The following is a 13,767-nucleotide window of genomic DNA, read 5'->3' as shown; positions in this document are numbered from 1 at the left end:
CTCCTCTTCTTGTTTACACTCACCGACACCCATGTGGAGTGAAGCAGAGGGCATTCATAGTTCACGCATTACAACCACAATATACTCCCTCCCTCCCTTTCGAAATATTTAACATCGTTAATTTTTTAAGCACATATTTGATCATTCGTCTTATTCAAAAACTTTTATAAAATATGTAAAATTATGTCTACATAAAAATATATTTAACAATAAATCAAATGATAGAAAAAGAATTAATAATTACTTAAATTTTTTGAATAAGACAAACAGTCAAACATATGCTAAAAAGTCAACGGCGTTAAACTTTTCAAAACGGAGATACAGTAAAAAGATCAGAAGGGAGACGACGACGACGACCCAGCGTGCAAATGCTTTATACCCTGAAAGGACTAGTACGAGTGAGCAAGAGAGTCAGCAAGCATGGATTGAGAGTGAGCAAGAGAGCACCATCCAATCCTGTTAACAAGAACGAAGATAAAACTAGAACATCAACAGCAACAAAAGGGGCATGCCTCCTCAAATCTCCTTGTTGATCGATCACTGTACACATAACGTTAGATAGCAACTTTCCTCTCTTTGGAGTACATGGAGAAGATGGATGGAATGCGAGATTAAAAGAAAAAAAAACATGCTTCTTCTCTCCATCAACCAAAGTCACAACAGTAGTAGTACTAATGGAGGCATGCATGACAGACATGGAACTACCCTCAACTTGTCTTGACTACACTGACCCCAGGCAAAACATGGAAAACATGGATCAAAGAACGATCCAAACCACAAAAAAAGAAAAGGATGAACGATGATTAGTGGAACAAGGACGACGACGACGGACGACTTTCTTCTTCTTCCTCGACGCAACCGAGTCACCATTTGATTAGAGCTGATCAGACAGCATGGAGCTAGCTTCTCCTTCGCCACACACGAGCAGACGACGGCATTGCGATCCCAAGCAGCAGCAGTAGTATAGGAGGTAGTAGTAGTAGTAGTAGTAGTAGGTACTATAACAAAGTCAAGCTGAATTACCATCTTCCCTATAAGGAGTATTTGTGTTGGAGACGACGATCAGCGAGGGGGGAGAGGGAGAGGGAGAGGGAGAGGGAGAGGGGCTGTATATGTACTAGTAGTAGAGGTTAGCGTTGAGGAAGTCGGAGATCTCCTCCATGACCTCGTGGTAGTGGACGGTGTTGGGCAACAGGTAGAACCCCACCGTGGCGTTCTCGCATTGGACAACCTTGACGTGGTGGCCGTCCTCCCGGAGGGCGTCGGCGTAGGCGAGCTGCCGGTCGCAGGTGAGGTCCAGGCCCGACACGATGATGAGGCTCTTGGCGAAGGGGAGGCCCCCGAGCCGCCGGCCGTTCGGGCCGAACGGGTTGCACGCCGGATGGTCCCGGTCGGCGTCCTCCGGCAGGTACGCCTTCCAGTACCAGTCCCTGTCCTGGAGCGTCACGAAGTACTTGCCGTCGAGCCGCCGCTCCGACTCCGTGCGCTCGGTGCCGCCGAACATGGCGTTGAGCAGGATGTTGCCGCAGACCTTGACGCCCTCGTCGGCGGCGCGGACGGCGACGTGGTGGGCGATGTTGCCGCCGGAGCTGTCGCCGGAGAGGAACACGCGGGCCTGCGCGTCGCCGCCGCTGCGCATGAACGGCTGCGACATGACCCACTTGAGCGCGGTCCACCCGTCGTCGTACGCGCACGGGTAGCGGTGCTCCGGCGCGCGCCGGTAGTTGACGGACACCACGACGCCCTTGCTCAGCTTCACGAACCGGCGGCACAGGCTGTCGTAGATGGTCGAGCTGGCCGACGAGTGCACGAAGCTGCCGCCGTGGAAGAATATGATCACCGGGAACGGCTCCGCCGCTGGCGCGTCCGTCAGGAACTCCAGGATGGGCCGCGTCACCGCCGCCGCCCCCTCCTCCGCGTCACCCTCCGCCGCCGCCCGGTAGATGCGCACCTCCAGCCCCACCGACTGGTCGATGATGTGGTCGAACGACGACACCCCCTCCAGCGGCCGCGCGTTCGCCGGCACCCTCCTGTCCAGGTACTCCCCGAGGTCCCGCTCGAACGTCCCGTCCGCCCGCCGCAGAATGTTGTACGACAGCTTGAAGTTGGAGATGAGCACCCATGTGTGGAGCGGCACCACCGTCTGCACCACAACCAACCACAACCACAGTGAGCGACCCTCTACTACTACTACTATCTCGCAATCGCGGAAGCGAAACCAGAGCAATCAATCAATCGGTGTGCATATGCGTATGTTTTTCTTTGCTGTTTCCTGCTCGGACAAAAAAGAAACAACCCCCCCCCCCCCCCCCCCCAAAAAAAAAAAAAAACCCAATGCGAGAGGCGCTTGCCACAAAGATGCAAGCTTTGGCGCGCGCGAACGCTCCCAACCAACACGGGCGGCCGCGGTGATTGTGAATGGGGGTTTCTTCCGGCTTTGTTGGGTAGCTGCCGCTGCGGCCGGCAGCAGGCAGGCAGTATTACCACCACCACAGTTCACCACCCGCCCTAAAACGGCCTAGGCAAGCACGAGGGGGGATAAAATTGGGGCTGAGCCCAAAGGGGAAAGAAAAGGCAGCGATTGACCGCCAAATCGCAGGCCAGGCCGGCCCCAATCGATCCTTCCCCCCGCAAACCATAAAGCGAGCGGGGCGCGCGCGGCGGCGCAAATCAAGAACCCCAACCGCGACCGCCTCGGCCGCGGCCTAATCCGGAGGCGACAGACACGGACACACACGCCACCGCGGGAGAGAGAGCGGAAGGGGTTCAAGAAGGAAGAGCACACGCACCTTGCACTCGTTGCGGTTGACCTCGTCGCTGCCGGCCATGGCGGAGCGACGCGGGCGGTCGCTCGAGAAGGGAGGAGATTCCCCGGCCGCTCGGGGGTACCCACCCAACAGCCTCAGCTAGCAACACCACACACCCGCCCCGCAAGATCTCCCGGAGGGCACCCTCTCCTCACGCCATGGGGGGGTCCCCCGACCCAAGAACCGCCCTCCCCCGAGGATCCCCCTACCTCCTCCGGCGGCAACCCGCCGCCCGATCTCTCACCACCACCTCCTCCTCAGCAACCACCCCACCCCACCCCACCTCCTCCTCCCCCAAATCCACCCCACCAATCTCGAGTGTGCGAGGCAGGAGGCGGCGAGAGAGAGAGAGGGACAGAGAGCAGAGCTCGCGAGAGAGCCGAGCCCGCCCCCGCGCGCGCGCGCTGTGGTGTTCGGCACGGAGAAGGCAACGAACAGGGAGAGGGGGGGGGGGGGGGGAAGAAGGGGGAAGAGGTGGGGGGTAATAGCGAGGAGGAAGAGGAGGAGAGGACGGAGGAGACGACAAAACCGGGCGGCTGAAAAAGTAAAACTTGTGGAGGTGGGCCCCCACCCCTCCCTTCTCCCCCACTTCCCCTCCAATATTTTTCTCCCTCTCTCTCTCTCTCCCCTCTACTACTACTCCTCCTTTCTCTCTCTCTCCTGTGTTTTTTTGTTTGTTTTTATACGTACTCTCGCTTGGATGGATCTGCACCGCGCGCCCCCTGCCCCATTTGTGAGAGTTCCTTTCTCTCTTTTCCTCGCCTTTTCTTTTGTTTTCTTCTCGCGAGTCCTTTCTTCTCCTCCTCCTTCTCCTCCTACTCTTATTAGGTACACCAAATGATAAGAGTATAGATGTACGTGGACGACGCTGGGGCACGGCATTGGACGAGCGCAGCAGCTGACTGATGATGATTAACTGTTTGCTGCTAATGGATGTGTGTGTACTCCATGTGTCTGCTGATCTGCATCATGCTCACTAATTAAACAGGTGAGGTAAGGGGAACAGATAAGTGTTGTCAAGTTGATTGGCGCCTCTGTCAGGAGGTGGGCATATGGTACGGGTGATGATGAGCATGGATCGGGAGGGGTAATCTCTATCCGTTTTGGGTTCATCATTTGGCTGCCGAGAATGTGATGAGCTACGCATAGACCGTGAAATAAATATCCAGGGAACAATTCTCGAATCAATAGTTCAGCGCAAAGTTTAAATTTTAATTGAAATTAGAGATGATGTGACTGAAAAGTTATGTGTGTATGACAGGTTGATGTGATGGAAAAGAACTAAAGTTTGGATCCAAACTTTAGATCTAAATACAGCCCATATGTATCAATTTAAGTGGCGATTACAATATAACGTTCAAAGAAATTTATTACTAAAACTTTTTATATGTGGCTTAAATCAATTTAGTGGCTGGTTCAGTGGCATGTTGCGCCAGATAAAAACCCCTGTTTGGCCGGGCATCCCTCTCAACACGCTCTGCTTTCTGTTGTGGTAAGAAGCCATTATCTGAATGAAATTCCTACATGGTGGTTTAATTACCTTATTACCGTGACTTGGGGAGACACATACCCACTTTCAGCTTCAGTTAGTCGCCTAATGACGATTAGGACATACTCAAGTACTCCTACTCAACCTACTACTAGAAATTTCAAAATACTCTTTACTAAGATTAAATGATTAACCAAATGCTGAGGATGCAGTCCTAAACAAAACTTTGCCAACTCTGAAAGAGACTAAAAACTAGTAGTACGAGTTAGTAGTTGAATTGACCGTAGGTTTGCAGCTATAGCAAACCAAGATTTTCCTAGTCCCAGTGGTGGTATTCTAAACATGGGCCAGCACCGAGAAAACATCTCATCTTAACTGGCACACATTAGGCTTGTCCTGAATCTATGAACCTGACTTGTCCTTGATGCAACCAGTTAGGCTTTTCAGTGACTCATCTCTCCATTTGCTCCTCCTGTCCAAAGTGAACATAAAACGTGTGGAAATTACGCTAGCTCGCGCTCAGCTCATCAAAAAGTCTCGCTTTGACATTTCCCCAAAGTACAAATTAAGGATCTAATCACCAGCATTTGCTCAGAGAAAAAGCCTATATATAATAGTATGGGGGATAAATGTAATCACATGACCTGGGCCACTGTGTGTTTTTCTTTTCCATCTAAGCATCTATCGAAGCACATCATCATCATCATCATCATCATCATATCGCACTAAATTTCAGCTCATCCCTAAGCAACAGAGCTTAGAATTTTCGCTTAAACTAACTAATCTACTACTAATTAATCCGGCTCTGCTCACTTCACATGGCTGCAGCCGGCCTAATCCAATATTCTCGCTCTGATTGCCGGCCGGCAGCGGCAACCTCCTGTCCGGCCGGCGCCCTCACAACGGCCTAACCGGTTCTAACCTCTGCTGCTTCTGATCTGATTTCATAACTTCTTATCTGAGAAATGATTGGCTAGTTAGCTTGGTAGAATAGCATCAAGATGATGAGAAAAGAAGTATCTTGTCTACTTGTCTTGGATACAACTCCTGGAAGGTATACAAATTTGTACGCACTGGTATTTTTCTATTTGAAATCACACTGATGGATTGGTGAGTACTCGAAATGAAACAAAACTACTGCAATTATTGTGCTACAGGCACATGCATGCCCGGATGAGTCTTGAAGCTGAATCAACTCGCACTATTTTATTTTATTTTTTTGCTACAACTGTATGTATAGTTGTATACGTTGTTTGGATTGGGAACACAACAGCTGTTTTTTAGATGGAAAATATGCTGCTGGAATTTTCTATCATGAGTCTTTTTTGACTTCATTGGGAGTATCACTGTGTGCAGTTCTTTGGTAGTTACTGTTCATAGGTAAATAAAATAGTGGTAATGTACCTCGTCATAAATATTTTATGTTTTAGATAATATTCGGACAAACTTTTAAAACTTTGAATATTAATTTTATATTAATAAGTTTACAGGATCTAATAAGTTTATGATATTAAGGAGCTATTCACTTTGATGCCTAAATCAATCTTATTAAATTTTGGTTGTGTCAAATTTTGGCATCACCAATGTTTGGTTAGTTGAGAAGTGTAAGTTGTGTTTAGTTTGTTACCTTTGCTAAACATTCTAGATTAACAAACTTTGGTAGTGGAGATAAATTTTGACCATGTTTAGATTACTAATTACCTTGCCAAAACTTGGTAGGATTAATTTTGATAACAAAGTAAACTCCTCCAAGATTGTATACCTTTCAAGACAAAAATGCATATGCATTTTTTTAACTAAGCATTTGAGAAATTATTAATGATCAAAATTTCAAAAGTTTGACATAATCTTATCCTAAGCACTGTAAATACTTATGATTGGAAAAGTAACCTGTGTGGTAAAACCAAACAAAATTTGATATATCAAAACATTGAATATTGAGCAGTTTTTTTTTTTACGTAATGTTGCACAGATAAACTTTTCGTGTTTTAAGTTTATAACTTCTTATGTACTAGTACATGACAATAACATCGTGGTCAAAATTTTGTTTTGTTTGACCTTTTAGAAGTCAAAAAAACATCACTCTTTGGTGCCCAAATTAAGGAAGCAACAATAAAAGGCTAATTATTTTTTTTAGCTTAATAGGTTTGAAGTCCAAGCCCATCCCAAGTTAATATAAGGTGGGCTAAAGTTTGAAGCCCACACGCTGGCCCTAACCCGGGCCTACAGGAGACTATTGATAGAAGAAGTTTATGAACTAGTGGGTATTAAGCATCCGATGATAGTCAAAATATCTCATGAAGTGATAATTTTGAGCCACATATTGCTGGCAGTGCCACCTATAAATGGACCAGGAAAAAAAGTGCTACTCGCAATGCTATGATCAAGTACAATTAATTCCAGATTGTAACATGCCAGTAACAAAAGAAAAAAAAAATCAACTTTTGAGGAGAAAAACATCATGCTGTCATGCATATTGTTGTTCGATCAGTAAGTTGTTTCTTAATGAATAAAATATAGGAAAAATGTTCAGTTTGATAAAATTAGCAAGAGTTTCCTTTAGCCTTCAAGTAATTAGCAAGTTGGGGTTCATATCAATTTTGTGTGGGTCTCGGATGCATGCATCTACGCACTAAGGTGTCAAATCGATCGAGCCCGTTTTCTTACCTGCCGTTAACGCGTGGGGGCCGGCCGGTTTGGACTAGATTACCACTAAAGACAACCATCAATTTGGTTAGTGACACTCTCAATAGAATTAGACATGTAATCCACTTTAGAGGCCACTTTGGAGTGCGAGGGAGTGACCGCGGAATCTCCAACTGCCGCAATTGGTCGGAACAAAGCCTAAATGGCAATCGCCATTGGTGTCGGAAATGGAAAAATCTTGATTCCATCTGGGGTCTATGGTTCTACGCTAACAGTTTAATTAAATTGTTAGTGGTGTAAAAGCATCTGGCTAGAGATCTATGCATGTAGATGCAGACTGATCATTTTAACTGGGTGACATGATTGAGTATGGATCTACTCTTGGCCTCCGTATCATATTTACTACTTCTATATCACTTCCGTTTTTCAATATTAGATGATACAATTGATTTTTTACATATAAGTTTGACCGTATGACTTATCAAAAATTTTGTGTAATCATTATTTATTTTGTTATGTGTTATTTTATTACATAAAAAATACTTTAAGTATAATTTATATTTTATATATTTACATATTTTTTAAATAAAACAATGATTAAATATGTGTATAAAAGTAAATGGTATCATCTATTAAAAGAGTATTAAAAGAGTATGTGTAAGAAAGATGGTCTCGTGGGTTCGTGGTTTGTATACGTGAGTATATAATCGAAAAGAATAATAATGATGAGACAGACGGTATCAAGTTTAGAATTTCCTAGTGCGGTAAATTTGTAAATTGTTCTCTTATGGGTGGTCTATCGTTTGTAAGGATTGATTGGATGTGTTATTAAAAAAAAGGGGATCTTTTGTTGATCAATGAGTGCTGAGAGCAATTAAGCAAGAATCCCATTGGGATGCTAGCGTCATCGATCGCGAATTTTTGTTAGGCCAGAGCTTAGGTGCTCGTCGTACCTGCGCCAGGACCCGTTTGGGAGACGAATTTTACATACTCTTTTGATATGCGTTCCGTAGAAGGATTCTCGTGACAACATGTAGTGCATCACTTTCTCATGTCGACCAGAGGCTATACTTAGTCTACGCGCAAATATGGTTATATCATCACGCCTAGCAAAAATAATACTCTCTCTGTTCCATATTACAAGTCTTTTGCATATTACAAGTCTTTTGATTCTTTTCTTAGTTAAAATTCTGTAGGTTTAATCAGGCTTATAGAAAAAACTAGCAACATTTACAACGCTAAATTAATTTCATTAAATTAAACATTGAATATAGTTTGATAATATGTTTGTTTTGTATTGAAAATATTACTATATTTTCCTATAAACTTGATCAAACATAAAGTAGTTTAAATAAAAAAAGTCAAACGATTTATAGAAACGGAGAGGATATGTACTACTAGTACACTAGTACAAGATTAAGTGAATAACAATACATTAGTCCACTCGAACAAGAAAAAAAAATGTGCCGCAAATATCATGATTGCTTGACATTTCGTGAATTCTCAACAAAAAGATAATCATTCCGAATGTATCATGTGGCACTACATAAATAACAGTGGTAGCACCTAGAGTAGTAGTGGAATGATCTTGGTGCTACCGCAATGCGTAGCCACATAAAAAAAAATGTTCGGAGACATGGAAGCCATTAGGACAAAATCGGTTCGGATAGTTTTTATATTCAAACATATTTTCAGCAACAAATAGTTTTGGACAAATAATTTTTTACTTATCAAATATGGAAATGAATACATATGGTTTTCTTTTTTTGGAAACGGAAATGAGTACGGTAATACCAATATCTGATAAAAATTGAACATGATCGGAATTTTTTTCCGGATATACGTAGGTAGCAATCAATTTTTAGAAAAACACTTATACATATACATAACGTTATCATGTAAAGCCAGATAATGACAAATTTTTATATTAAAAGTGTAGATGACATCTCACGAGACCGTTTCTATTCATTATTATTCTTTCTGATTACATACTCACGTATACAATCCAACGATTGAAAAGACCTTAGGTGGAAACATGCTCGTTGTAGAGTTTGATAGGATCTATGTTGTAGTTTACGACCTTTTTATTTAAAATTATGTGAAGTGCAAAACAAACATTATAAGTCTCATATATGTGAAATAAAATGAATAGTATTACTCCGTTTCACAATGTAAGACTTTCTAGCATTGCCCACATTTATATAGATATTAATGAATCTATACACATATATGGCTAGATTCATTAATATCTATATGAATATAAATAATACTAGAAAGTCTTACATTATGAAACCGAGGAAGTATCTTCAATCTAGATTACAAGAGCTTGATAAGTGAGTTATGCTTGAAGGGAAGGTCATGGGTTCAATCAAGGGACTAAAGTGAAATATCATTTTCACATGTGAATCTCTTAAGAAACAACACGAAGAATCAAATTTTATAAATAGTTGTGGTACGGATAAAAATAACGGTATAGAATTAAGAAATATTGAAATATTATTTTTAGGAAATAACAAATGATATTTCTTCGTTAATTCAGAAAGGTTAATTTGATGAGGTTTTATATTCCACAAATATTCTTTAACTTATTCGTTCCGTTTCATATATGTATTCGATAGTATACGATTCCATCTTCATATCCAGGTTTTTCGACTCTTATTTTAATTCCAAAAAAAAGGAGTATAGTTTGGTGGGCTAAAATTCCCTCCACATTGAACCTTTGCTTTTAGCCCATTACAGCCTAGAAGTCCGACAAATGTGAGCCATTGATTTTTAATTGTGAAGATTGCCTCGTCTTTTTTGGTGGGAAGAAAAACCATAGGCTTCATTGAGAGAGAGAGAGAGAAGCAGTCATTGAAGAGGAGAAGAAACCAACGAAACAAATGAGAGGGAGAGGAGAGTGGAGAAGAGTTGCAGCTTATTCAGCTTGGTGGCTCTTACTTGATTTTTATCAAGTCATTGGTTGGAGTTTCAAATGTGGTAGGATTAGCACTAAGCTTGGTGAGTTTTTTCCTCACTTAGAGCATTTTAATCTGATCAAATTGTGTGAAGATTGGTTGAGTAGAGCACTCGATTTTAGTAGGAGTTTGTCAGCTCGAGTGACTGCAGTTTCAGCTTGTGCAACATTTGGTAGAATGTCAATTTAAGGGGTGAAACGGTGTCTGACTGGACTGTTTTTGGACTACTTGGAGGAACTCATAGATCATCATTTATGCCAAGTTTTGTGCAATTTGCTTTTGTAGTTTAGGAGATATTTGCTGAAAACTGAATAGGACAAAATTTGCTACTTCTACTACTTGTTGTTGTTATACTTTTGGTTAGTTGTTACGGTTGATGTTGATGATACCAAGAATGTAACTTGATGATATAGCTACTGTTGTGATGGTCTCTAGATGTTTTAGAGAAGACTCTGTTTTTAACCATTGTTGATGCGCGGATCGCAATACGTTTTCGTAGACTTACATGTTTTATCTATCTATTATATTATTAAAACAGCCTTGAAAGAAGGCACCACGTTTACCGTGAGGGCTAGAAATTCCCACATTAGTCGGAGAAAAAGAAAAAAAGAGTCCAAGTAGGAATATAATCTAAAAATAACTGAAATTCGAAATTAAAAATAAAATACTACGCAGTATACATGTACTTCTCAGAGTCATGTTTGCAGTCGGACTCCCAGCCGAGCAAAGCCGCACAACAGTCGGACTCCCAGCCGAGCAAAGCCGCACAACAACGGGACACCTTTTTTTAGAATCCTAGCTGAGAAGGTAGGTTAGGGGGGGATAAAAAGAAAACCTCCTCCCATTCAAAGTTGTCTTCAAGTACCTTTTTGATTCTTTACCGAGTACATCAGTATTAAATCAACTATAGGTTCGAGTTTAGCCAAGATACGTACACGGCTAAGTGTATTAAAATCCAAGAAAGAATCAGGGCTATCTAAAAGCTAGGAAGGAGAAGACCGGGTGATTAAATATGACTTGCTAACAGATCCTACTCTTCCTTAAGCGCTAGTTCTATTCACAACAGGACAGGACAAGTCCTCCGTGACACCAGCCAGATTCAATTGAAAAGTGAAAACTTTTAGCAGTAATCCTATTCTATAATATAATTACAATAAGTTTTTATTGACTAGCACATGCTAATTTTCAAATACACATATGTAGATGGGTTCTCTTTTCTCTCAAGTTAATTTCTAATCATAAATGCTACAGAGCCTATATATGTCAATTTTTGTTTTTTTTGATAATCCTATTTTTTATATGATATTGGTTAGTTAAAAAAAATAGAGGATACTAAGAAATACCATGTCCTAAACTAAATCAATAATCCATGAACCATACATTTTGAAAACATGCAGTTCAGAGCTCTAGAAGACTAGAAATTATCAATTTGGAATAATAAATTAGGACATTGAAAGAAGAGGCCATTCAATACATAACACATGATTAATTAAAATTTGGAATGAAAAATAAAATAAATTCTGAAAATAAAAAAATAAAAATGAGATTACAAGTAGGATTACAATTTAGAAATAACTCAAATTCGGAATTCACAAAAGGAATATTGAAAGTGGAATCCATCACACAACAAGATTAATTAAAATTTAAAATAAAAAATATAGAAATTAGAAAAATAAAAATGAGTGTTCAAGTAGGAATACAATTAGAAATAACAGAAGTCAGGAATAAAATATAAGAAATATTGGAAGAAGATTGCACATAGAACCCACCACAAGATTACTAAAATTCATAATTAAAACAAACAAATTCTAAAACTAGATTTTTAATACTAAGTCCAAATAAACTTAAAAGTATCATTAAAATTAGTATAATGAAATAAAAATTACCACACACGAAGAATAGTCCATAGCAAAATGCAATATATAAATGTTCATAAGTAAGAGTAACTAAAATTCTGAATAAAAATAAAATTAATTCTAGAATTTGTTTTCAATACTAATTCTAATAAACTTTAAACAATATGAAATTTAGAACAAGTAATAATATAATGTAGAAATAACTAAAATTTGGATTAAAAATTAAATAGATATATGGGAAAACCAAAGCACGAGTGTTCACTTTGAATATCTAGCATTACCATATTAACTGAAAAAAAGAGAGAAAAGGATACGCCAATACGAGATAAATTAACATTTGGAATAAAAAATAAATCAAAATATGAAATTAGCAAGAAAAAAGGTAGAGTTCGAGTAGAAATAAAATTTAAAAATAACTAAAATTCGGAACTAAAATTAAGCAATATTGAAAGAAGAGTCCATATAATAATCCAATACGAGATTATTAAAATTCGTAATAAAAAAGTAAAAAGATTAGAAATTAGAAAAAAATAAAATAAAAGACGAGTTCAAGTAGGAATACAATTTATAATTAACTGAAATTCGGAATTAAATATAAGCAATATTGAAATAAGAGTACATATAAAAACCCAATAGTAGACTAATTAAAATTTGGAATAAAAAATTAAAACAAAAATCTGAAATTAGACAAATTAAAAAGAGAGTTCAAGTAGAAATACAATTTTGAAACAAATAAAATTAAAAATAAAAAATAAAAATATTAAAAGAAAACAATACGATATTAGTTAAAATTTGAAACAAAAAATAAAATAAATTCTAAAATTAGAAAAAGAAAAATAAGATTTCAACTAGGAATGCAATTTCTAAATAACTAAATTTGGCGATAAAAAATAAAGACTATTGAAATAAAAGACCATCTAAAACACATGAGAAGATTAATTAAGTAACATATCTATAAAGGAGTAGAGTAGTAGTGGTTGATGGGACATCTAAGAACTATTGATAAAACACCAAATAGAATCCTAATGACGATTAAAAGGAAGGACACGGTAAAGATGGTTGGCGGGACTTCTAGAAAGTAAAAAGAAAAACCCCAATGATAATCATAATTGATTTTTAGAATCTCAGTGGCAATAAAAATGAGAGGCAGCGGCGGGCCGTACATGAATATAATGGCAGAGCCGCCGATGATTAGTGAGACTTCTAGAAAGTAAAAAAATGAATTCCAACGTTAGTTATGTTCGATTTTACAATCCCAATAACAATAAAGAGTAGGCGACAGACGGGTCGTAGAGGAGTATAGTGGCAGCGTTTGACGGGATTTCTAAAAATTATAAAAAATGAAACCTAATAAGACAATAAACTCTAAAAACCATAAGGTCCAATTTTTAAAGATTCGGGCTTCTAAAAAGTAAAAAAAACAGTGACAAAGTCGCCGATGTTTTGGCGAAACTTCTAGAAAGTAAAAAAAAGAACCTAAACGATAATTATGTTCGATTTTTAAAATACCAATGACAATAAAGAGAAGAGGCAGTGGACGGCTGTAGAGGAGTATAATGGCAGCGTTTGATGGGATTTCTAGAAATTATAAAAAAGAAATGTAACGGGACAATAAACTCTAAAAACTATATGACCCAATTTTTAAAAGTTCAAAGGAGAATGAATAGAAACAACGGTAGATTGAGCAAGCAAATAAAGAAGGATATGACAAAATTAAGGGGTAACAACTGGTGCGACTTTTAAAAACTATAAAATTAAAAACACGATGATGATAAGGTTTGGTCTTTCAAAATTTGAAGACAACGAGATAACTATTTAATAAATTTTAAGTAAATTTATATTAAAAATTATATAATTTTGTATGGGTGCTAGCCGCGCAATTGCACGGACCACGCAGCTAGGTTTTAATATTAGACTGAACTTTTGAGAAAACCAAAAGAAAATTGGCCGTAGTCCATATTAGCCCCGTTTGGTTGTAACGAAGGTGAAGTTTAAGTAATGGAAAATAAGAA

At 39.5% G+C, this 13,767-nt stretch overlaps 1 protein-coding gene across 1 annotated transcript; it reads right to left on the bottom strand.

Moving 5' to 3' along the window:
- Positions 1-481: 481 nt before the first annotated feature.
- On the bottom strand, positions 482-3,265 carry LOC127774104 (gibberellin receptor GID1). The gene is made up of 2 exons (XM_052300383.1): positions 2,790-3,265; positions 482-2,143 (listed from the first exon to the last, which is right to left on the bottom strand). The coding sequence occupies exons 1-2, from the start codon at positions 2,826-2,828 to the stop codon at positions 1,118-1,120; spliced, it is 1,065 nt and encodes a 354-aa protein (XP_052156343.1). The 5' UTR covers positions 2,829-3,265; the 3' UTR covers positions 482-1,117.
- Positions 3,266-13,767: the final 10,502 nt, after the last annotated feature.

This window comes from Oryza glaberrima, chromosome 5 (assembly GCF_000147395.1).
Source record: "Oryza glaberrima chromosome 5, OglaRS2, whole genome shotgun sequence".
Classification (NCBI taxonomy): Eukaryota; Viridiplantae; Streptophyta; class Magnoliopsida; order Poales; family Poaceae; genus Oryza; species Oryza glaberrima.
The sequence above is the reverse complement of the archived record's forward strand: the minus strand, read 5'-3'. Positions and strand labels throughout refer to the sequence as shown.

Excerpts from the sequence above, each read along its gene's own strand:
- LOC127774104 (XM_052300383.1), bottom strand. The coding sequence starts at position 2,828 with ATGGCCGGCAGCGACGAGGTCAACCGCAACGAGTGCAAG. Across the intron at positions 2,144-2,789 it reads TCAACCGCAACGAGTGCAAG|ACGGTGGTGCCGCTCCACAC; the intron begins GTGCGTGTGCTC and ends GTTGTGGTGCAG.